The following is a 26,255-nucleotide window of genomic DNA, read 5'->3' as shown; positions in this document are numbered from 1 at the left end:
CCGATACTGGATCATGATCCGATGGTCACCATCAGGTGCTAATAGCCAGCCTAGTCGTGCTGAGGCGTTGGGTACCGGAGTTCGCTCTGAGGTCTCCTTGTTTGGAGCTTCCCACACAGACACTGGGGTGCGCCCTGAGGCCTCCGTTGAGGCTTTCTGTCCCGGACCACAGTTTGAGGCCCCTCTCGGGGGAGCTTTAAAGACCGGATTATGTTCCGAGGTGCCTCTTGGGGTGTGTACCAACAGAACTGAGAGACCTGTTAAGTGAAGTGGATTCCTCAACTTTCCTGCGCTTGCAGAGTTACCGGTTCTGTTGAGGGGGGCACAGGGAGAGGTTGCCGACCGTTTCTCCTCTTACCGGCTTGGCCGAGGTTCCTCTCTTGGAGGCTAACTCAAAAGGGCCACGACAGGATGTCCAGTAAACATCCCAGGCCCCATAGTACCGGCTCTCCCGAGGATCCTTGCGTCAAGGCTAAAGTTTCGATCAAGTCCCCTGACCAGCCTGGAGATGCCTGCCTCATACACACATGTGACTCAGTTCTCCTCGGATGTTAACAAAATGGCGGGTCTTCCCGCATGTTCTACGGTGGCCATTTTGTACTCTTTCCTTACACCCACACCATCGACAGTGGGTGATAGGAACCTTCTTTTTGCTGAACAAACTTTTCCACCGGTCAGTGCGAACCTGTTCCGCCCTTCTTATGACTGGCACGCTCGGATGCCACTACCATATATGGTCTTACTTCCTGGCAGCCTCTTCGTCAGAGGAGGCCTTTTTCGGGATGTTTCAGAGACTTATGCACTCTGACTCCATAAGGGAGTACTTTCAGGGCCTTTCTTGTAGCTCTGTCACCAGGGTTTCCCCTCAGGTGCCCAAAGGGCCTAACAGGCGTACCACAGATTACTCTGAGGATTCTGACGGACCTGCCAGTACTGGACATTGTTCCGAGGTTCACCATAACGGTGCTAATGTTAAGACCATTTCAGCTGGGCGCTGGGATACCAGGGTTCACCCTGAGGTCTCAGTTTACAGAGCTTTCCCAGCTGTAACCAGGTTGAAACCGGAGGTTCCTCTTGTGGAGGCTAAAGTCTATATCGACAGATCTGAGAGGCCTTCTCAGAGTGTCTTGTCGGTGAGGTATTGTCCTCAACTGTCCCCACACTCAGAGTCTTGGTGGTACCGGTTCTGTCGAGGGGGCAAAGAGGGGGGTAACTGACCGCATTCCCTTTGGTACCAGCTTGTCCAAGGTTCCTCCGTTGGAAGCTAATTTTGAGACTGGTTCGAAGATGTCAACTAAACATCCGAGACCACCCAGTACTGGCTCTGCCGAGGATCCTTCAAAGGCTAAAGTGTTACTTAAGTCCCTTGACTCTCCTGAGGAGGCAGTTGCCTCAGCTACGCATGTGACGCAGTTCTCTTCAGGTGGCGACAAAATTGCGGCCCAATCTATGTGGCCTACGGCAGCCATTTTGGATACCTCCCTTACCAGTATATTCAAAACGTCTGGTGCTAGGAGCATTCCTTCTGGAATAGTAACCCGTGCCGTCCTTTGACCAGCGTGCGTGGGCTCCGCTGCCTCATACTGTCTCGCTCCCTCCTGCTTTTACTCCACTGATCCATGTGGACCCGGCAAGAGGTGGACCCTCCTGGCAACCATCCTCCCTTGTGTTCGGGGGGTAGGTCCCCAACGAGTGGTTTTTTCCTCTTCGACACCTAAGCCCTTGAATGAGTTTTTTGGGAAGTTTCAGTTGCTCATGCACTCTGACCCTATGAAGGCGTATTTCAAGCGTCTTTTCACTCCTGTTCCACCCCGGCCGCTCCGATTCAGTTTTTCTTTTAAAACCGGAGGCGGTAGGACCAATCTTCAGTTCCCGCCTTGTTGGGATGAGCCTTAAGCAGATGACGGCGATGAGCAGCCCCGCTCGGTGAGCATTCCATGACAGGCTGGGGTTTGTGTAGCTAGGTTACCAGGGATTCCCTTGAGGTGCCTTAAGGGCCTAATAGGCGCACCAGAGTGTTCTCGGGGGTCCCTCAGAGGACCTGCCAAAACCGGACGTGGTTCAGGGGTTCACCATTTGGGTGCTAAGGTTCAGCCCAGTTTGTCTTTGGCTCTGGATACCGGGGTTCACCCCAAGGTCTCCATTTCTGGAGCTTTCCACACTGATACCGGGATACGCCCCGAGGTCTCCATGTCTGGAGCTTTCCACACTGATACCGGGGTACGCCCTGGGGTCTCAGTTTCGGGTGCTTGCCACACCAAGCCATGGCTCGAGGCCCCTTGAGGGAGCTTTATGTCCCGGGTTAAAACCCAAGGTTCCTCTAAATCAATACAGTACCGACAGTCGAGGGATCATCCAAGGGTCCTGTCAGTAGGGTACATTCCTCAACCGTCCCACGTTCTGGGATGTGGTGGTACCGATTCTGTCGAGGGAAGTTGATCAGCAACAGGCCTTCCAGGACCGGCTCTGCCGAGGTTCCCCCATTGGAGGCTAATTCTGGGTCAGTTCCTAGGATGTCCAATAAACATCCTAGATCTGCCAGAACCGGCTCGGCCGAGGATCCTTGTTTCAAGGCTAAGTTTAAGTCCCGAGTCCCCTGAGGGGACAGTTGCCTAATTTTCTCCTATGACACAGTTCTCTTCAGGGGTTGACTAAATGGCGGCCCAACCCCCTTGGTACACGGCAGCCATTTTGGATACCTCCCTTAAGTATGCCTGTCTATGTCTAACCTTTAAGCTTTTTGAAGCACCCAGTTACCTCAGGGTTTGGTGCGCGATACAAATAATAAACAAATACACCAACTTTCATGGCTGGTGCTGGGAGCGTTCCTTTTGGAGCTGAGCAAGTTTTCCACACTATGTGGACAACAAAGACACGTTTGTCAGTCCTGGTGACAGCTTCAGCCAAGGCCTCTTGTACACACAGGTCAAGGTCCTAGACTCTGTCCTGCTCTGGGTGCAGAGGGTTTCAGGGTGGCCGTGCGCGACGATCTGAAACTCCTGTTGGTGGCCCCGCCTTAAGCGGTGGCAGCAAGGAGGTTGGTTTTTCTCTCGGCCATCAGTCTCCTCTACAGGGACAGGTAATCTCCCTGCCGACAAATCACCAAATGATATTTGTCGGTCACACTACACTTTGGAGGAGGGATGAATCTAGTCTCATCTGTAGGCGTGGCGAACCATCACAGAAGACTGGTGGGGTTTGTCCATCGTTTAGGCAGGTTTTTGCTTGCCCTTTCCTCCTACCCCAAACCTCTCTTCCGACAGATCGGGATGCCCTCCCTCAGAGGGGAGGTACAGAAACTTCTATACCTCAGAGCGGTGGAACCGGTTCGCCTCATGGAGCAAGGGAGGGGCTAGTACTGCTGTCTTTTCACAGTGCTCAACCAGGCTGGCCTGCGCACTATCGTTGATAGTTGAGAAATTCAGTTGATCACGCCCTGCCAAATAAAGTCCTCTTCGGAAGGGCGATTGGCTCAGTGTGGTGGTCTTCCAGGATGCGTAAAAATGCACATTCTGACTGGAGCCCGCATATTAAATATCTGCGGTTCTCTGTGGGAGCAGAACACTTCAGTTTCGGGTACTCCTTTTGGTCTCGGCTCAGCGAGATGCACCGGAAACTCCTCTGAGGGGCCCCGCAGTGGTCTCCCAATATCGGATCTTCTTCCAAGGTTCCCCATTTGGGGCTAGGGCTGGCCCCACTTCTGCTGTGGTTTTTGATGCCAGGGTTCAACCTGAGGCTTCTACATCTGGAGCTAGCTCGACCGAGTCTTGGCTCTAGGCCACTCTCGAGGTGGCTATAAGACCAGGATTAAACCGTAGGTTCCCCGGCTTGGGGCTAGATCGCATTTCCGCGTGCGCAGCTGTGGTGACACCAGTTCTGTTGAGGGGCGAAAGAAGGCGGTCACGTACCACAGACCTTCCAGTACCGGCTCTGCCGAGGATCCTCCACTAGAGGCTAATTTTGGGGAAGCCCATGAAGTATCAAGTAAACACCCTAGATGTCTTAACCCCACTAAAAGGGATCTAAGCTTTTAATCTTCCATGTCCCGCGGGACCAAAAGATTCAGAATCTCAATTTTATTATCATTGCTCCCCTCCTCGTACCTATATATGGTGTGCAGTTAAAATGTCGAATCAATAATTTCGAATGCATTAATTTCAAAAAGAATGTAGAAAAAAAAAGTTGAATATTTTTTATTTTATTTTTTTTGGGGTTTGGCTAGTAAAAAAAAGGGTTATTAAAAATAAACGGGGGGTTGGGAGGAACCCCCCCCCATTAAAAACATAAAGAATAAAAAATGAATGCATTCGAAATTATTGAATTCGAAAATATCACTATAAACCCCTATACATGCATGTATGCATTACCTAAATGTTCAAGGACCAGTTAATTGTCCACCGTTTCTCGTCTCCTCCTCCAGAGCTTGGTTGCAACTGTAACACTTCATGCACTTACACTAGGAGAAATGTCGATGGACCTAGTGTTCTAGGTTTATTTCTCGGGTTTGATTCTTCTGAATGTTCAAAGCCCAAGAATGATTACTGTATACCCTGGATTCCTTCCCGCCTTGAAGCGCTTCAAAGCACTTTCAAGCACTTAACCTTGGTCTAAGCACTGTATAAATAAACTATGAGTAAATTAACTTGAAACCAGAAACCCAGCCAAATCATCAAGTTCAGCCATTACAGCTTTCTGTGGACCTTCCGAATTTTGAGAAGAATGCCAGTCACCAAAAATGCTTATTTTGTGTTAACTTTTAAAAAACCTTTCACCCTCGTGTTGCAACATGGGATCTGATCATTGCAGCAAAGGGCTCCATACTATGTGCAAACAATGAAGCGGGAAGACACCAGTGCCTCGTCCACTTCCACAAAAGGCATTTGTCGGTCACATTTCGATTGAACAAATATGTTAAGGATTTAGCAAAAATCCAGACCAAAGCTTAAAAACATTCCCTCTGGACTCGAGCTTTTGCCGCCCTACAAGTTCTTAATCCATGCAAGGGCTTCCTGGATACTGACTGGGAATTTCAGCTGCTCATATTGAGAATGCGAAAGCATTAGAAAATGCAGGTTTAAATAATATCACTCCTGAGTATTCCATCCCTGCACCATAAAGGGGCTGGCATAATGAATAAAATGATTCAAGCTAATGCATCTCCTGCCCTTTTTACCTCTCTTGTTGAGCTAGAATAGTTCTTATAGGCCCCGCTTTCCTGGGCTTTCAGCATATCACAAGGAGGCTTCTTGTTTTATTTCCATCCTCGCACAGTTCTAAGCGGGGCCTTTTCTGCTGTATTAGTCCAAAATGATCCGAGTTGCTCTTCAACAGCAGCAAAATACCTAACCGTCCTTCAAGGTGTTGTTCTTAACTGCCCAGTCTATTGCAATGTGCTCCTTTACTAAATGTTCCTCCGTTAGCTTCCCAATTGGACTGTCACCAACAAGGTTATCCATGCACCACCTTTAACGCATCCCAGTGAATGCTGGAAGAAGTCTCTCCCAGAGCATTAACTTACTTCTGTACTATTTATTAATTCTTATCTAATAAACTGCATTCTGAGGCATTGACTCATCCAATCTCCATCTCTGCCCAGAATAAATGTAAGTGTGAGATCAGGCAACTGATTAGGGAAAATGCCTACTACACTCAACCCACTTAACAGGTCCACCATCACCATGACAATCTATTCTAGAGTGGGATTTGTCAACATGAGATGTGTGTGCAGTCCCTCTCTCCATCATGCAAGTACCTGCACGAGTCTCCCCAACCTCGCCAGCCCCCTTCATGCTAGCACAATGTTAAGGGCCCTGAGGCTGTCCCAGGAGCCTGATGCACATGAGTGGCTGATCGGTCGAGAGATTCATCCACTTGCAAGTTCATATTCCCAGATATAATCTGCTTCACCACAGAACGTATTGAAGGAGGCTAGAAGGTGCTTCATAACGTTCTTGTGCAAAGAATTAGTCAAAGGTATATTAAGCAACTCTAATCAGAACTTTAACTATCATAAATCTCCCCTCACTTTTGTGCCCCCCCCAGCCCCTAGCAAAGGTGCCAGAATCTTGTCAAACAATAGCACTGTTTGACAAGATTCGTTTGACAGAAAAAGATTTGCTGTTATCTTTGTGAGATAAATGATATTGCATGGCATAGTGCCTATGTTTCACATTTTGATCCACTGCTTTAAATGCTTTTCTTGCAACATTGCTGTAACATTTTTTTCTCTACTGCTTCTTTAACAGCCAATCCCTCTTGCTGGGAGTATTTAGTCCAATTTGATACCAGAAATCCAGGACTAGCCAAGAAATCAGCATGCCCCTCCCTGTCCATAGAGAACCACTGCACGCAAGTAGGACTATGTTGGATAGCTCAACAGCAACGTGCTCGTCTTGGAAACAAGACGACACGGAGCAACACAGGTTCGATTCTCGGGTCCGGGCTTAGAAACCTCTGGGTATTAAGCGCGTTATAAATAACCTATCATATCATATATCATAGCCCATATTAGCCTAGCCAAGTTGGTTATTCTTCTGTCCAACCCTTCCCTCAATCCCAAAAATAGATTTGTTAACAAAGTCTTCTCTGGGACTTAACAAAACATCCCCTAATTCCAAGTCCACCAAAAAGTGGAAACACTTGTACACTGCAAACCAAGTTGAAGATCGACAAATATACCCAGTCAAATTGGGAGCCTCTCTCAACTTATCACGTGGAAAACTCCTTATAAAAGATTTTATAATTGGTCAAGAGTAGAACTTTGTTAAACACAGTCAACAAGTGCCCCCAACCCTGAACATAGGAGCTAGCATTTAGATTTCAAGCATCCTCAAGGTGGATTGTCGCCCTCTACTTACCATCCTGGTCGAAATAGTGTACATCTTGACATGGCATCCAGATCCCACCACCCCCCATTCTGGTGATTTAGAGGATGCAGCCCCTGCTGGGCCATGCATCTCTATGCCCATCATTCTGGCTCCTTTAGGTGTAAGTAGCGTTTTGATTCAACCATCCCAATGAAACTGCACTTCAAACAGGCATGTCCACTTACACTTGATCCGAAGCCACCCGAGTTCGTCAGTCAAAGGTTTCCTATCTATCCTTGATCAGGCAGCCAGTGCTAAATCCTGCTATGTGGAGGCTTCCAGTATTTGAGGCAACCCATGTGTGAGGAATTGGCATCTATCACAGATGTACAAGAATTAGCAAAGCAGACCCCATTTCTTTAAGCTCCATGCCAAAAGCATAGCGACATATGTCCTGCTGCATCAATCTTCTGATCTACATCTGCTCTCCAGCAGCACATAGCAGGTTCAAAGGTCAACCAAGCCCCTTTGACAGCTACTTTAACTTTTAACTCACTGCAGCACAGAGTGCCTTTAAAATCTGCATGTTTCAAAACTACATAATTATGACAAACCCTGGTGGCAGTTTAATCTTTAAACATAAGCATACCTAGACTAGCCTTCTCTTCTTCAACAAGATTAGACTATGGGACGGCCTTGTTTTGACCCTTTGTGAGGGCAAGTGACACCTCCCTTCACCCGAGGAAACTCGTCGGGGGTAGCACGGGCATCAGGCTTCAGAGAGCACACCTTAGACAAAAGGACTAGCCTCACTCCAAGAAGTTGCATACCAAAGAGCCTCGGTTGCTGCTGATGCCACTGTACTTGCACGATCGAACCAGCTCTATGCAGCATTGGCCCAGAGCAGCATCGCCACCTGCCAGTCTTGAACACAAGATTACCCTGCAGAGAACTTCGAACCACCAGGACTCTGCAGCAAAGCTCGACTCAAACCACTGAAACACTGCATCACTTGATGACCTGAACCAGTAGTGCTCATCGTTTCTAACCACGTTCTCTTGTTGAACTACTCCACGTGATCACCACATCAGACCACACAGAGCGCCTGCTCGAACACAACTTGATACAAACTCTCTGCCTGGGACCAATGTGACTGGACACCTTTGAACCCGGTTAACTACTAAGCACAACCATTGAAATACAGATTCAACAGTCAAAACCGCCACATATTGGAATAAAGTAAACTTGAGGGTACCCTGTCTCCCAGTCCACGTTTTGGGAGTCCTAAAGACTGGTTATGTCCCTTTTGCACCTTTCTCCTGCAAGACATACCCTTCGTAATTCTGTTTTGCATTTCTTGCCTGTTTTTCACAGTGCTTGCATCATTACATTCTTCCTTTCCCGGTCTTCCTTTACATTTGGGGGTAGGGAGAGGTTATTGATGGGGGTTTTTGATTGTTAAGTGTAAAATTGATTTGGGTAAATAAAGTATATATTTTAATAGAAAATTGGTTGGACATTCTTTAATTTTGAAACTGTTGTACTGTTGCTGTTTGGGTTGTTAGTGGCTCACATTAACTTTAATTTATTTTTTTCATTGTCTTTATTGGTTAAAGGCACACCTTATACACAAGTGAATTAGTCAATATAAAAGATGTACAAAAATAGTGTCAGAAACACCCTCTAAAGAGCCAGGAATGAGACACAGATGATTCATGTTTTGTCTATAAACCATTATTAACACAAAAAGGGGGTTGGGAAATGCCTCACTGTCTCTACCCTAAGAGGTATTTCCCATAACTCAAAAAGAAAACTTTGTGTGACCAAAGTCCTATATGAGCCCTCAGATTCTAAAGTAACTCTAAAGCCTTACGGTTAATATCCTTGGCCTTGAAAGGTGCACAAATGTTCAAAGAAAGATGTAATTCCAACACAATAATGTTTCTAATGGAGGATGTTCACAGTTCCAGGGAATGGCTGCCTTCCCCAGGTCTCTCTTCACCAACACAACAGTTCAACAGTTCAACAAAACAAAAGTTCTTTATAGCTCCAGAGGATATCTCCCTCTTGGCGTTGCAGTTCACATTTGGGAAAAATGTTCTCCCTTCCCATGGTCTGTTCAAGAAACTTCCAAACTCCAAAAGGCATAAATCTTCCTTGGGGATCTTTGATCAACAAAATTTAAATATAATGCAACTTCGATGCAAGTCCCAGTTTTATGATATACCTTGTGTGCTCCTTTGCCAGGTTCTTCTCTCCACATTCACCGACTTAAAGACTTGGCTTGGTGTACTCTGTTGCCAGGGCTTTTTTGGATCATTCAGTTTATGCACTTCATTCACAAACTTGGCTTTGCCTGGTATACTCTCCTGCCAGGACTTTCCATACAGTGTACACAAAAATACTTGGTGGCGAATTCAAAACTTAATGTTTGCCTATTTTCTTTAAAACGACTTGACTGCCCTCTTTGCCAAGCCAGGGTATGCTTTATTTGGTTTGGTTTCTCCACTGGGGGTCACTCAACCCACGTACAGTTCACTTTTGTTTGTTCAGGGCATCCTGTGACCTCCCAGACCTTCAGCACCAATCTCTCTGCCTGCATACCCGTTTCTCTAACGTGCAGTACTTGGGGAGAGGTGCTTCCGCCTGTCCAGGTGTGGCAGTTAGGTGCATTCTGCAGTCAGCGGCTTCTCTGCTGCTGGTTTTTTGCTTTGCTCTCCACCAGAGTCTGGGTTCTCGGGCGCGGCTGTGTCTGCAGCCTGCGTCTTGCTCGGTTTGACACGCATGTGGGTTCTCGTCTCCGGCTGTCTCTGCCGCTCGGTCAGGATATCGTTCCCTGGCCACAGACAAAAAGGAGGTTGGCCGGAAGGTTGCTTTGGGCAGCGTGTCCAAGAGGTCCTCCTCCTCCGATCTCCCTCGCTTTACTTCCCTCTTTGCGTTCTCAGTTTCACAGGACTACTGCAGGCACCGGCTCATGGGGGTTTTAAATGTCCCGGCACCGATCAAATGCTCATAACTACTAGAGCGTTTCTTGTACTTTTTTCTTTCATGGATCGTCATTGCTCCATACAGCCTCCTCATCACAGTGTGTCCACACCTATATGAAGGACAAGGCGTTTTTTTTGTGTTTCACTCAAATTATATTTAGTAGGTGTTGTGGGTAGTGCAAGGGAACTATCACAGTAAGCCATAAAGACTTGAGATATGGAGGGATTAAAATATACCTAAAAGGGAAAGGTGGTATATGTGTTTTTATCTGATGATGCCGTGTCACCTCCCCGACGGTCGCCTCCCACCATGTGGACCTACTTCATATAGCCAGGATCAGGTTTCAGCTGCTGTCCCCTGCTCACATCGGGAGAGGCTACCCCCGGGAAAGGAATGATAACATCGTCCGATTCATCTCAACCCCTTCTAAGAGGCCCCCGGTACGACAAAAGGCGAAGGAGGTATATATCTGCTGTGCCTTTTTCACCTTTAGGTGTGGGATCATTGATAGTATGTAGAAGTGTGGAGGCTGAGTAGGCGGTTTAGCCACCACTCTTCACAGTTCTCCTGCAATGCAGAAGTCATTCCATCACATCACCCATCTTTCAGCTGGCAAAATAGCCTATTTAGTTGGAAAATCATGCAGCTCAACATCCTTTCTGCCTCCGTAATCAAACCCTTCCTGACTCAAGCACTCCTCCCTTGCCTGGCAAACAACAGATCTCTCACTCAAAGCACTATCCCCTTGACCCTCGAGACCGGACAAATTCTCCTGCATCTCAAGGACTCCTACAACCGCATCAACTACCTCTATTACCCCAATCTCCGTTCCGAGGTAAGATCCTTGAGAAAGTGTTAGCCATGAAACTCCAAAAAAGCAGCTTTCTGCCCGCCACAGTCCAGCGAAAGAGTAGTGGGCATAGCAGGTACCTCTAGGTTTGTGAGGGACCCACTTTAGAATGTCAAGCACAGACCTAAACAAATGGACTCCTATGTCCATCTCAATGTTGGGGAGAATAGCCACGATAAAGATGGTTATGCTTCCAGGCTATTGTACTATTTCCAGGCACTTCCTATTCTGATCACGCTGTCCTTTTTGAAGACTATTAAACTTATAACAAGGTTTATATGGCAGAATCAACGGCCGAGAGTCGTCTTAGAGACACTGATGGTTCCCAGACATAAAGAGGGGTTAGGACTCCCCAAACCCTTCTAAATACTATGAGGCAGCCCAATTACAGGTAATACGTGAATGGCTGTCTAATAACTGGACTAAACCATGGGCAAGGATGGATAGGTCAGTGGCAGGGACTCTCACCTAGAAGGGCTCGTATGGTTAGAAAAAAGGTACAGACCCCTTACTGCAAATATGAGCAAAGTACTATCAGCGACCTGCGATACATGGGATCAGCTGATTAAAAAAAAGAAGGACTTCTGTCCACATGCCCCTGCGCATATACCCCAATATTTGTGAACCCTCAATTTTCACCAGGGATGGCACAGGGTACCTTTAAAAATTGAGTGCAATGGGATGTACAAAAGTGGGGGAGATGATAGTTGAGGGGGAGGCCGAACGTTCTAGGAATGTACACTGCAAATTGACCTGGCAGAGACAGAAAGGAATATTACCAAATGTGACACTGGTTAAAACGGACAGAAGTTAAAAAAGCAGCACAGCGAAACCTCACATCCTTCGAGAAATTAATTACAACACATACCGGGGATAAACAATTTGTGTCCAAGTTATGCTCTATTCTAATGGAACGAAACCCTGACAGTACGTGGTCATATTTGCAGAAATGGGAAAGAATACTAGGGGAGGAAATACCACATTCGTTTTGGGAAAACCTTTGGGGGAATATACCGAAACTGACTAGATCTATTCAAATTAGGGAAGCATGGGATAAAGTGATGGTTCAGTGGCACTATAACCCGGAAAGATTGTACAAGATGTACTCAACCATTACACAAGCATGAAGGAGGGGGTGCTCTGGAAGGGGGAGGGGGGATTGGATACCCATCTGGTGGGACTGCGCGGATCTGGGAGGGAGTAAAGGGTCAGATACAACTGATGGTGGGGGACCACCAACATATACCCTCAGGGATTGGTTATGTGGGCTCTTTGATCCAGAGTCTCAATCACTCTCGAAAGCTCAACGTAAGACTTCCATAATTCTGCTCATAGTGGCCTGGTTAGAAATAGCAAAAAAATGGAAGCAAAACTTATTGCCCACGAATGTTGAATGGCTACACAGGATCTGAGGGATATTGGCCATGGAATGGGTTACATATAAACTGCAAGGAGAAGCCGACAACAGGACTGGTGTCTGTTACTGGACTACCTGCTACAATGTTGCCCTCAGAATGTGAGAATTTTGGACATAATGTAGAGGGACGGGACATTCCTCTGGCAAGTGGTAGGCACACAACTGTAGAGGAAAGGGCTACCGGGGTGGTGGGGGAGAGTCTTGTTATATACTGTGAAAATGCCAAAAACAAAAACTGCAAGCATAACCTTCCAGAAGGGCTTTCGGTCCTGTAGAGTGCATAATACTTAAGGGCAAGCATTTCACCACAGATGCCAACCTCTAGATCAGAGACTGATGCTTGCAGGAATCTATGTTTGGAAGAGGAAGGCCAACTGTGTTGTCTGGACCACTTCCTTCAAATTCTTTACCAAGGGGTGATCTGCCTCAAAGGTCACTAAGCTCCAGAAGGTGAGTAATACCTGGGAGAACGCCTGTACTTTGTCCCTGCCATTGCAGTGCCATAAACACTTGCCACACATTCTTGCATGGTCTATGGCCACATCGACTGGCAAGCATCAGGTTCCTCCATATTGCATTTCTGGGCAAGATCCCAGACATCTGTTTAAAAAGGCATATTCTACTCACACTCTTTACAGTGCTTCAAGCATGAGAAAGGGGGCACCAAGCTCTGAAAATAATGCACAAAACAAAAAAGTAATATTGATTGTATTGTAACCCCAGTGCCTGTACAGCAGAAAAAAGTAACTGCAGTAATGGGGGCTCAGATGGCTTTATACCAAATTCGCACAGCTGGCATTACTGACACCATGGATTCAGTGTGGAACTGTGCAAACCTGTCGGAGAAAGGCATCAATTAGAGAAAAAGCTCACAAGACCTACAAAGTTGAACATGATGAAGGTTTCCCATGCTGTGCCTCAGACATGTGAGATGATTGTTGAACCGGACAGTGAGGCAACCGAAATGGCTGGGCTGCAATTAAGGTGAAGGAAACCGGCACGTGTAGGCAAATACATGGAGCAAGCCAGACCCAAAGTATGAGAGGAACCAGAGTACGGTCATAAAACCTGGAATAGGACAACCAACCTGTCTGAATCCATGCTCAGAGAGGAGGGACTTCAGTGGATTAGGCATAGGTCACATGGGCTCCAGCTAGTTACTAATGGCTGAGGCAGCGGGGACCAAGGAGTGTCTTTTAGGCTCATCTGAGCTACAAGATTGGTCACTCTGGGGCCAGACCAGAGAGACAAATTCAAAATGACCCCTTAGGTAGTTGCCATAACAGCCGCCTTATCTTGGGACTCATTATGTGGGTGCACCGGTCCTTGTTGGATATGCTGTGCAATTTCAGAACCTTGGGGTTCCAGATTGCATCTCAAAGGAAGTCTTTGTTAATATAGACTCTGCAGTGTAAAATATGTTCAAGTCAAATGTAGCAGAGCTCCAGAACAAACAGGAAGGTGGTTCAATCACCCAGTCAGTATGCTGATGTTTCTCACTACATGGAGTGGCATGTTTAGTTCTTTAGTTCGTGGTGAGGAGTTTGCAGATTTTCCCCTCAGTGACGTGTTTGGAAAATGTGATGGCAACATGTGAACATGGGTTGGACTTTCGGTGGGACGTTACACATTTTGATTGCCATTTCTGGGTGTAGATTTGAAAGTTTATCAGAAGCCCCATTTTGAAGGAAAATGCAGTGATTGAGTTAAGACTTTTCTTTGGTGAAGGGCAGGCATTCGCTGTGGCGGTAGCTAGTTTCAAATCTATGATTGGACTAGTGGGGCGTTTGCCCATCTTTTTCAATCAGCAACAGGATTGTTAAGCTTGCAGATATTAGGAAGTGAGCTTGAATTCATAAGTGACATGTTTGAAAAGCTAAGTGCCTTTTCTGAGGGGCAGGTAATAAAATGATAATCTCGGTATATGAAAAGCTGCGTTGAGATTTACTACATTTTGAAGCAAAAAAAAAATCAATGCAGTTCTAATTCTATTCCTCAGATTTATTTAAATTTTCTTTTTAAAAAAGGTAGCCAATTTCCACTACACACTTTTTATAGTCTCACTTGGCAACGGATACAAAAACTATTCACTAGGCCAGAGATATGCAACCTTTGGGTCCACAGGCTATAAACTACATATCCCATCATCGTTGGTCAGCAAAGGCAATTGTGAAGCATCATAGTTCTTGGTCCAAAACATCTGGATAACAGCAGGTAGTAGACCCCCTGAACTTTGCAAATGTAGGACTGATGAACAAAGTATTTCAAGAAGGAAGTTTGTGCAACAGACCCTGCTAAAACATGCAGCAATCGTATCCAAATGAACTCAATGCTGCTGAGCTGACATATAGATAACCAGGTTGTACTTATACAAATTAGAACAAAGAAATGCGACTAAGGACTCATGACATTGCTTTAGACCGGGTTAGGAGTTCCGGACCAGTCAGGTACAGGTCTTGAAACAGCCTACCTGGAGAGGAATTGCAACCACTTTGGACCACCGGACAATTTGGCCAAGAATTGAGCGCCAAGAGATTCTGAAACACTGTATATTTACCACATACAAGAGCCACTCTCCTATATAGTCAGGCTGCGCCTATTGCTGCCAGGCTGGTCAGTAATATCCTCTTCTTCCACTGAGGACTCCGTCTCTCCCACCTCCCCTTCCTCCTCAACTCTACTCTTTCACTTCAGTGGCAGCTTCTTTGTTCCTTTTGGTCCGGGTCTCTCCTTTTTTTTATGTAGATGGGGCGGCCGTGGAAGGACACCACAGTGTCACCTTATAGGGGGGCTGTGGGCAATCCTCTGCGGTAGTCAAATTCGGGGAAAAAAGCCATAGGCACAAAAAGCCCCAATGGAGTCTCCACGGAATTCAATGTTGTTGCTGGGTTCCGGGTCGACTCTGAAGTATAATCCACGTGAGAAGTCTGGTGGACAAAGAGACACCGGGCGAAGAAACTGGAGAAAGGTAGCCCAACGTGAGTATTCCGCTGAAACTGTAGACGGCTGCCGAGTGTGGCACTTCGAACAGAACGTAGTACTGAAGGATCAGGAAGAAACAATTCAGGGACAGACTCAGGTCTGGTACACCCAAGAGGATAACGAAGGGAATGGGTAAGGCAGAGCAATCCAAAGGCAGGCCAGGAGTCGGTACACCGGAGGTCGAGAACAAAAATGCAGAGAGGCAGAAGGCAAAGAGACGGAAAGGAAATAATACTACGACGGAACCAAAGAAAAGAAAGGCAAGACGGAGGGAACGGGAAACGGGAGAGAGGGTAGCAAGGAGGATGGGAGGAAAAACAGTAGAGAGAAACAACAAGGATGGGAAGGAGGGCGGGCAGAAGTGAAGCTCGAAGCCAGAGCAGGGAGCGCGGGCAGCGCGGGGAACAGCAAGCGGCAGAACCAAAGGACGATGCAACACGTCAGAGCCGGAAGTGGGGAAAGAAAACAACCGGCGTCGGACGCATAGCAACAAGAAAACTAGACCTGCACACGACGCTGTGAGGAACGTGATGGAAACATCAATGGCAGACAACGTTTACATTGGTTCCAAACCCGCCATCTTTCCCAAGTCGTGACACTTGCCCTCTTAGCATCAAGCAACGAGCAAGAGAAAAAAAGTTTATAAAATGTGCTACTTGCTTGTATTCACAACTGATAAAGCAAGACAGTTAAGTTAGGAAAATCTTTTAGGACATGAGCCAACAATGGGCTTGTAAACAGGACATCCGTAGGAAAGGTATGCACAGACTCGCATTGAAACAGCCGTGAAGCAGTTCTTAACTAAAAGTTGACGCTTGGGCTTTGGAAGTATTTATTTAATTAGGTTTTTTATAATGCACCCAATACCATACCGGAGTTCGGTTTCTAAGTGCAGATCGGGGATTCAAACTGCTGTTGCTCTGCGTGGTCTTGCTTCCAAGACCAGGCATGTGAAGTTATTCTCTCCGCTGAAGCATCTCCATCCCAATACATACTTCTAATGCACGATGCAATAACAGGCCTAAATCTTTCATGAGTTCTCAGCACTCTGTTTCAGGTGAATAGTTTGGCCAGATCTCTTCAAGATTTCTCCAAATTCCCTCGCCCTTCTTTCCTAGGACTCCAAATCTTGCAGCCATAATTATCTTTCAAAGAAAACATGGCATCTGTACTGCCTTGGCAGATAACAAATCTGGCGATTGCCCACTATGACGCATGCCAGATGCACTGCAGGCACCACGTCCCAGTCCTAGTTGCAGACTTGCATTTGCAAAACACATTCTTGAGGTTCAGACCCTGGAGTGCATCATACGGACTACACACCCATTTCACCGATTGTAAAAGGAAAGCCAAGCGATAGAACAGTATATCCTGATTAACATGAAATCCTCTGGTAACCATACTCCGATCCGAAACCACCATTAACGTATTTATCAGAGCAATTCCCAACTCCATTTAAGAGGTTGGCCAGGCAACTCTTCGGCAGGGAGGAAAAAAGGTGCATTGCATCCTTAAAATACCTTGCATACATCAATGCCCATGACTTAAGTACTGCAATCGTTAACGCCAAGTCATTTCCTTTTAAGCAGTGTACCAAAGATTCATCCGTTCCAAACAATTAAATTCTATGTACAAACCTGCTATGATAAAGATAATCGTAATCAACCAGTTTATCATTGTCTGTCGCTATATGGTGTGAAGTTGTAATTACACAGGGCGTTGGGCATTTGTGGCAGCTACATTTCCCTCTAGGTATCACTAATGCGGAGTCCAAAACCTCTACAACAAGGCAGCTGATTAAACCATAACATGAACTTGCATCTACATGTTATTGTTTTTCATGTAAGTAGTGAGTAAAGTAAATTGTTTTTCTTTATATGTCACACTTTAAAAAAAAATATTTGAAAAGTTGCATTGTGTGGAAGACTTGGGTACATACAGAGGGTATGCAGCAACCGGTTGATTTCAAATAAGGAGCATTTAAATGGCAAAAGACAGAAATAGAAATGTTTTTTAAAATTTACAACGCAAAGTTTTGCTTTTCTTGAAGGGTTAGTCGCATAAACACATGAAGCTCCATTTTATGCAAAGGACAAGCATGTGCTGTTCAATAAAACAATGAAACCTTAAAATGCAAAAAATGGCATTACCTCGAGAAGACTGTAGGTCTAGAGAAAATGGTACTGTGCAGAGGTTGATAGACTTCCTTCCATTCGTCATTCCATCCCAGTGAATAAGGTGGAGCACTCCATCAGCAGTAGCAACCAAGAGATCTTCCAGCATAGACTGCAAACTGTGGAAACATAGATTAGTGCACGTGACCACTAATTTAGGCAAAGACATTCTACATTTGAAACTATAGACACAAGAGTTACAGTTCTGCAGATAGTTTGGTAGTACAGATTGTAAAGCAAGATATGACAGGCTCATGCCAGCTTTTTTCCTACATTGCATTCCCTAACCTATTATGAAACATGCCACCTTGCAAGCTAGCAGCTGGGCATTAAGCTCAAATGCCCAGTCTCTACATGTGCACAGCACACCATGTCTTACTTACCAAGAGTGAATCATCACTCGCCAGTGGAGATTGCACATTTTGGAGGCCTGCCTTGCCCTCTTTACTCAAATGCTAGTCCCATAAAGCTTTCAAGTCGCCCATGGCCATGCATGAGAAGGCCATCCAGTCTGTTTTTTCTCCTTTGAATTCTGAACTTGTAGTTTTCCTACATTTCAAATGGGAAATAAGCGACATGTCCCACAATTCCAAGCAAACTGGTCCGGATGGAATTCTCAAGCATGGCCATGGCAAACTTGAGAGCTACGTTCTCAGACTAGAGCCACCTTAAGTCCTTTTGTTTTCCTCGCACTTCATTATTCCGTTGTTACTTTATTTGTGAACAGGGTTACCAAAAGTGGATGGAGTTTCCTTCAAGTGTAGATCGGAGAGGCTTGCTGTAAATGCATATAACCACTCTTCAATTTTCTACCTCTTCCAGTGGGCCTTCAGACGCAGGCAAACATTTTTAATTGACGGTATGGGCAGTGGTAGCTGGCGATTGAATTTTTTAAATTTTTTTTTTATTGGTGGAGCGTAAATATGTCCCACAAATAAGTGAGGCCGATGTAGTCTGAACCAACCAAAAAGAGTGTTCATTGGGAAGTTCTCCCCCAAGCGAAATTTCTTTTTAAAATGGATAACGATTGTGCATTTTAAATCACAATTTCTGTGAACAATTGGGTAGAAAGCCAGTTTGCAATCTGTTTTGTAGGGTAACACCTAACATGCAAATCAAACATTACACAGGAAAGTTTCCCACTGCAATTTCATGATGGCTTTTCCCCACAATACATGCCAGTATAAAAAACATTTCCATGCTGGCTGCACCAATATATGCAGTATGCCCAAATAAGAACGCACTCATTCTTGCCTTTTGGCAGAATGCCAGTAATGCTACTATAAGAAAACCTGTCCAGGCTCTGCCAATATATACCACTATCCCAACGAAAGAACATACTCCTGTTGGCTTTGCCATTGAAAGTGCCATGCCACAGAAAGAACAGCGAGACTAGCTGCACCAAAATATGCCAGTATAGCCACAACACTTCTGTTTGCTTTATCGTAGATGCCCAGTAAAAAAATGCCATGTTACATCATGCCCACCAAATCCACTAAAATCAGCACACACAAATTCACTTCCAATATTTACTTGCTCATTCACACAAGCACCCAGCCACCCATACATCATAGAGTCACTCCTTCACTCACCCATACCATACAAAGTTGTTTTCTTTCCTTCAGCCATAGTCTGGACTCTGTTCCTCGCTGCCTCCGAGGAAGGCTCCCTGGTTCCAGAGCTAGGACCGGAAGCAGAGTTATTCCTGGTTCCTGCACGTGCGCAGGTGCTGGAGTGTTCCGTCCACAATGCTACAAGCCGTCTGAAGGTGCAGGAGTGAACCCTATGCACCTTCAGACATACAGCTCCCAACATGTATCCCCAAAAGACCATGCACACTGGGGACCAAAAACTGTCAGAAACAGTTAAAGCCAGCCGAGGAATGCTCCCTCAGCAGCAGCAAACAGCTGAGGGAGTGTTTATTGCAGAATGGGTAGTGGTACCGGAGGGCCGGTGCCCCCTTGCCCATCACGGACGAGCAAACCTAGGAACGGGCTATATTCCACCTCACTCCATCTACATCTCAATAATATAAACGAAAATTGAAAAGGCTGATGCAATTAGAATTTGTTTTACAACCTTCAGGCCTTTACAACATAAAGCCAAAAAGAAGTACACTGAAAGGACAAAGTCCAACCTTGTAATTTCGCAAGGTTATGCATCAACTACCTTGGTGGTGGGCCACTTAAGGTGATGCTGGCAACTCACTGTAATGCTAATGTTTGTAACACTTCCATTCTTAACCGATTACCTCTGTTCATCGAACAGTGTGGTGTAGGGAAATGAAACTGTCACCCAGTTGCAGGTGGGTGGGGCCCATCTGTGCAAATTAACTGACATCAATGGCCATCAGGAACAGTCCTCAATCTGTCAGACATCTCGAACATGGAAGAGTAAGTCTACCATACTAATGGTATGATAAAGAATCCAGTATTTCACACCACCGTGTAAAAACCGATGGACCAGAGTACATATAATTCCCCAGGAACACATTCTGAAGGCAAAACAGAAACTAAAGCTGCATCGTGGTGCATTACTTTGCTATACGTGGACTGAACAGCTTTGAGATCATGAAAATGGATATGAATGCCTGATAAAAACACGCTTGAATCAACATTCACCACCTCGATCAACACAGATGAGAATGTGAATTTGCAGGCATGAATGAATGATGCAACAGCACGGAAACCATGCCTAACCACGCTAATTACACTTTCAAAGCTAAACACAACGTCGTGTGGCATTTTGTTATGCAAGGATGACTAATGGCATGAGAGTAATTCGGGCACATTAAAGCGGTCCTCATAATCAAGGACGAAGTGAGTGAATGTGAAGTAAATACCCAGATGGGGTCTTTTACTCCAGTGGGGCTGAAGCTATGCACACCCATTGAGTGTCATTATAAGCATGTGCACTCTGGTGTACTGATGTTTCTTTGACTTTCAATCACTCAACGGCCTGATGAAGATCCTATAGGTTTCCCAAATGTGATGTTTGCTAGAGATGTCAAAGAGGCCTATGCCTATTATCTTAAAGTAAGCAGGTTTTCCCATCCTTTAATGTTTATGGTAATATTTGTTTTTGCTGAACGGCATGTAATGTACCACTCTAGGTATAGTTTCCAATTCATGCAACTTATTTGACCACTTCAATGGAATTTTATATGACTATATGATTTCTCCCATGTGCTTCCACGTATTTGTTTTATTTGTAACGCGCACCTTCAGGCCCGGAGGCATCAGGGCGCAACTTAGACATGGTTACATAAGCATACATATATTCAAAACATTAAACAGTGCACAGTATTCAGGGCATACAGCAATATACATATTTACAGAATGTAGATTAGGGCAGGCGTTTTCCTGGGGCGGGCTACCAAGAACATAGGAGGTCAGGAAGTCAAGGCTGGCTGAAGAGCCAGGATTTGGTTTTAGATTTGAAGGCACTAAAGCATTCTTCAGATCTGATGGTGAGGGGCAGGGCATTCCAAAGCTTGGACGCTAGGACGGGGAAGCTAGATCCACCCGCTTTTTGTAGTTTGAACCTAGGAATGGATAGACAGTGGGTTTATGCCATTCGTTGAGGGCAGGCGCGTGATGGGATATCCGGCTGCAGAGATACGGAGGGCTTGGTTGGCTAGGCATTTGTGGGTAAGGCCTAAGATTTTCAGTGAAATTCACCGTTTGACCGGTAGCCAGTGTAGGTTGGATCTAGATTCCGAGATGTGGTGTTTTCGCGGAATGTTTAAGGCTGCTCTGATGGCGTTATTCTGATTGATTTGCAGTTTGTTCAGATTCTCTTGGCTAGTTCCAACTTGAAACGTGTACCCTGCCACGTGAAACTTTTTGGGTGGCAGGGTACACAAACACATGGATGATGGAACTTTGCGACTAGTACTTTCTTAAAAAATAAAAATATGTTTGTCATGTACAAAAAGGTTACAGTAAAATATGAAGCTTCAATACATTGGAATAATTAAGCATTTAGACATATGCTTCATCCTATGGCAAGACTGGAGATGAGCAGTATGTTTAAAGTGTATTCACCCCCACTGAAGGCAGTTAAGTCAATTGCCATGAGCTCAAAATGCTTGCAACCACTCACCAAGCAAATCTGCCATTGCTATATCTTCCAGACGTACACCTACTTGAAAAGCTTTGGATGTTGCAGATCCCCCTGACGGAATGGGCACTAAAGTGGGAGATGTCCACTCTTGCTTGCACAAGGGTGACACCACCCAATGTGAAAGTTTGAGGGTATAACCAGATAGTGCATTTTATTCATTGCAATGTCTTATGTCTTGGCAGACTTCTGAGATTGCCAATTTGTATGCTTATGCTTTAAGGCCCTGGACCACACAATTTAGGGTATTTTGGAATACTGATGTGAAACTACCCCCGAGTTACAATTGTTGTGTAGTGAAATATGACATTACTTTGTCTAGAGAACAGGCCCTCCTCACTAGTTTCTGAAGCAAAGCTAAGCAGAGTCCACTTGAGGTGTAGGGCTCAACATCAACACTGCCTTTCACCACTGGCACAGTCCCAACGCACTATAGGTTGCACGCCCTCTGGGCCGAAGTCCATGTATGGGAAATGTGTCAGAAGTTTAGAATGCATGTGTGCATTTTAGCCAAAGCAAAGTTGTGTAGGGGTTGCTAGGTCCCTACTAGCTATCCATATCAAGCAGGAAGGTGGATGGGTGCTTTGAAGTTGACGAGAGTGCAAGGGTAGTAGGCTCATTATGTGTCCAGCTATACTGATTTTTTGTCGCGAGGGATAGCTGCATTCTAACGGCAGAGATGTTGTGTGATATGTATTTATGGATGGGGTATGGTTGCAGATGTGTTCGGTTGAGTGGCTTTGCCTTATGTTATCTTCAATAAGCATGGAAGTTCATTGCTGCCCTGGCCTGCCTATTGTCAGTGGCTAGCACAAGAGGGCAGGGTTTGTCATGGTGCTGGCGGAATAGCCATGTCTTGAGGGTCCAGCAGAATGCCAAGTGGTCCTCAATGCGTCGGATGTCAAGCGGCATTAGTATTCAGTGATAATGTCTCCGTAAAAATGACTGCCATGTGGCAACATTTCCCTAAAAATGCACCCTCCAAACAATCAAACACTTTCCCCAAATATTCCAGGATTGGAGGTAATATATAATTATTCCACTCCTAGGCTATTTTAGTGATCAGTAAATGCAATTCTCCTACCTGGGAACTTTTTCAATGCTACCTTATCACATGGAACCCGCAGTATTGAATTCCAGATAGTGGGGGCTTGGGTGGAGAAGGTGGAGCCTCCTACTTGCATAACAAAAGCAGTTATGGAAAGATCATCATTGGCTGGCCACTCTTGAAAGAGCTCTAGTACCAAATTCATGTTCGGCATATCACATTAATGGAGATGCAACAAGGTTTAAGCATTCTGTATGCTAATGGATGCTCCTCTATAATGGCACCTTGCACTGTCCTTCATATGTGCCTGAACATTACAAAATTACCGTCCTCATCCCAGAGTCCAAAATGTTTAATCAATGCTATTGGGGCTGAAACTGAATGCTTGTCCCATTCCACACACTGGTGGCTCTAGATTTCCCAAGCAGCTCCTTAAGAATAAGAGAGTGGAATGAGCAATGGCAGGTCAAATGCTCAGCCTTCCTCCAAAGGACTTGGGCTGTTCCTGCATGTCCCGAAATCCTCTAGGGAACGAGAATTGATGAACTATCCCTCACAAAGCGGTATGAGAAACTGGTGGAATCCTGCTAAAGTTAAGAGGTCTGAAAAACTCTGGAAAATCAAGAGAATGTTCCAGATGAACTAAAAAGGTTATTGTGTTAAGAAAGGTGGTACTACCACTATCTACACTAGCTCTTGCAGGGTCTTTTCCAGAGTTTGGGCTGTTATTGCAAAGGAAGGAAAAGGCATCATGTTGTCCCATTACCAGCGAGTTGGAGTTCCAACTGAAAGAACACAAAAGCAGAGCCTTCAGTAAAGACGCAAAGAAATCTCTCTTTAATGGCAACCAGCATCAGTACAGCTCTCCAAAACGGCCCTTTCCTTGCTTTCAGCTCCTGTAATCCACCAGATCGCTAGAATTCCAGGCATGCACAACACAGAGCAGCCCTAGAGTGTATTATGCAGCCCTAATATGAATTAAGCTGACATCAAGACCTCAAGGTAATATTAACAGAAATCAAGCACTGCAGCAGTCTCTACTGGATTCCCCTCTAGGTGGTTGGTGTACCAGGCGGCCAAGATGAGGTCATCTTGAGCGGGATACACAAATGAAGTCGAGCTATCCAAGACCATTTACCTCTCGTAGACACTCCCCACACAGCAGACTGCTGTGGCAGACCAGAAAGATATTGTGTTGAACAAGTATCATTAAAATCAAATGAAAGGAAAGCCTATCTACCCCTATTGCTAAAGGGAGATTCCTTGCCTACAAAACTATACAAAAGGTGCTCATCAAAATGAAGTCTTCTGTCCAAACCCATCTTCTACATGAGCCCATCAGTAAAGGAAATGCAACTTAAATCAAACAGTAGAAGCTGCTTCTACAGTTCATTTAATGTTGACCTCTCCTCAGACTTTGAGAAATGTCTTCCCTTTACTAATGACCGTCTTCGTACAAAACGTACACAAAAAATATGTTTGCCTAACACCCACAAAGTCAAGTTCTGAGAAAATATTATAGTTTTGATTTGGTGTAGACAAAGGGACACCTGAATTCCTTTGCTACCATCTGGTTTGGTCTCTCATCCTATGGTTCACTCTTGTCACCGATTTTCTCCTAGAATTGTTCTAGCTGTATTGATTAGTATTATTCAGGTTCAACTGGTTCCCCAATCTCGCACTCTTACTTATTTCCCGGGGTTGTTGATAACCCTCTTTTAGATACACCTCGTTGTTTGGCGTAATGTCTATACTCTGCTTGATTCGTTATTATAACTGGGCCTTCTGCCCTTTCAGAATTGTTTGCTTTAAGATAATGTTCCTTTTCCTTAGGGCCTGGGGTTTGGGCAATCCTTTCTAGTTCACTTGCTCCCCCTCTGGTCTCTCTACCCGTCCACCATGAGCACACTGTGCACCTTCTCTGACCGGGGCTCACTCTAGTAAGGCGGTTTACATTCACTCAACTTGTTTGGTGTTTTGTTCCACGCCAGATCCTTCACTGTTTTAAGTAAAGGAGTCGTTCCTCAGTCATGGGCTGGGCGTCGTTACTTGGTCTCTCCGTCCACCACATCCTCAATGTGGCCTCAACTCCAGATGGGAACGGGTTTTCTCTGTCCTGGACTCACTGCAGTATTGCAGTTTGCCACCTTCTCGGTGGCGTCTCTCTTTCGGCAATGCCGCATTCCATAACAGCTGGTTCCGCTGAACAGCGTAACCACATCGCCGCCTTACATGCGCATGTCAAAGATTTGCCTCCACAGATCTCTTCTCCTCCATTCAAGGCAGACTGCCTTCTTACCTTTATCCCGCGACCCGACCAAGAGGAGGCGTGTTGGACGGTATCAGGTAATGTTATCCCCATATAAATGGTCGCCGTACATAATATCGCCGGGAAAAGGTTGTGGCGATATTATATGGATGACCATATACATGGGGATTGGGGCAGCCCCAAAAAAAAAACAAACAAAAAATGTTCCATGCAATAATGTCCCCACAAAAAACAGCCATTTTTCGCAGATATTTTTGCATGGCGATATTTTTGTGGGGACATTATTACATGGAACCTGTTGGACAGGATCAGCTGTCATATCCTCCTGGTAATCAGCATTGCCTTGAGCCAAAAGTCCGTACCAGTCATCAAGATTGTTTTGAGTCCCATGATTAAAGGAAATGTCTTCTATAACTCCTGTGTATGTAGGTATGGTTTTCTTTATATGGAGTTCCACATGGGAATTGGAGTCCTTGTCCCCTGGCGAGTAGGATGGGCAGGAGCCACTTCTGGTGAGGTCTCACTTTGCCAAACCCATATAGGGAGGGTTTTGCTTAACAGGCTCACCTCCCTAGCATCAAGGGGGGGGGGGGGGGGCTCCCTCCTGGAAAGAAGGGACACATTTCACAGATTCATCAAACTATCTAGTCAGCTCTTCTGGCATCGTATTTGCTAACCATATCTGGAGCTAAACTGAAGAGGATTCTGCCCTTTGCAGCTCTCCACGAATTCAAGATACCAGTGCTGCTCTACTCTCACTTCCTCCCAGAGCAAGAAGTAGCCTAATGAAGACTCCAGCAAAGGTGAAAAAGTAGCAGCAGTGCTCTGAAATGAAGAAGGCTAGGAAATTACCCGTATTGAGATCGAGGAAGTCTTTGGATAATGTAAAGAGATGAAGACTCCCTCCAATAATAATGGTGGCCATCCCTGAAGGATCTTTCCCCATTCCTGGTATAGGTCTGGTACCAATATTACTTCTCTCACTAAAGCATAATGAGGGCTAGAGATACTTCTCTGTCACCCCCACCCCCAATGCCCCACTCTGCCCCTGAACACCATCAAAGCTTATTCATCTGATCTTAATGTCAGCGCAAGTTTTACTCTTCCACTCCATTCCTCAATACCAGCGTCTGAGCACCAGTCAGTTCACTTCAAACAACTGCACAATGCGCGTGCATCATGCAATTCTACTTCATCCTGAAATTGAGATCAGTTTTACTGCGCTTTGATTATGGTTCAATTTTACAAGCTTTCACAGTTTTCAGACTGCTCTTTCAGTGGGTTGAACCCCATGGCCAACAAGCGTCCAACTGCCATAAACTCGCTCAAGCTGACTGACCGCCTTAACCACCCCGCCAACAGTCATTATTTACTCAGTTTCCAATTACCTATCTATACCTACTCACTCATCCCACACTGGAGCAGCATAACCCCCACACATCATGCCTACTCTAAAGACAATCTAGAACTAAATGTCACTATCCCTCAGCACCTGTTGGCAAAAACAATCTGAGGTATAACAACCATTCGTCACTTAAAGGAGGCTCCATCAACGCAAGGTCCATTAGGCTCCATGAGAATGACCTGCACAACAATATC

At 45.5% G+C, this 26,255-nt stretch overlaps 1 protein-coding gene across 1 annotated transcript in view; it reads right to left on the bottom strand.

The window, feature by feature from the left end:
* Positions 1-26,255, bottom strand: part of RIC1 (RIC1 homolog, RAB6A GEF complex partner 1) — a 1,165,874-nt gene that overhangs the window by 554,867 nt on the left and 584,752 nt on the right. Inside the window, exon 5 of the mRNA XM_069626020.1 lies at positions 17,194-17,336. Coding sequence (XP_069482121.1) covers positions 17,194-17,336 — 143 coding nt within the window. The remainder of the gene's footprint in view (positions 1-17,193; positions 17,337-26,255) is intronic.

This window comes from Ambystoma mexicanum, chromosome 6p (assembly GCF_040938575.1).
Source record: "Ambystoma mexicanum isolate Mex_15411 chromosome 6p, UKY_AmexF1_1, whole genome shotgun sequence".
NCBI lineage: Eukaryota > Metazoa > Chordata > Amphibia > Caudata > Ambystomatidae > Ambystoma > Ambystoma mexicanum.
Note: the sequence above shows the minus strand (reverse complement) of the source record. Positions and strands in the feature narration are given on the sequence as shown.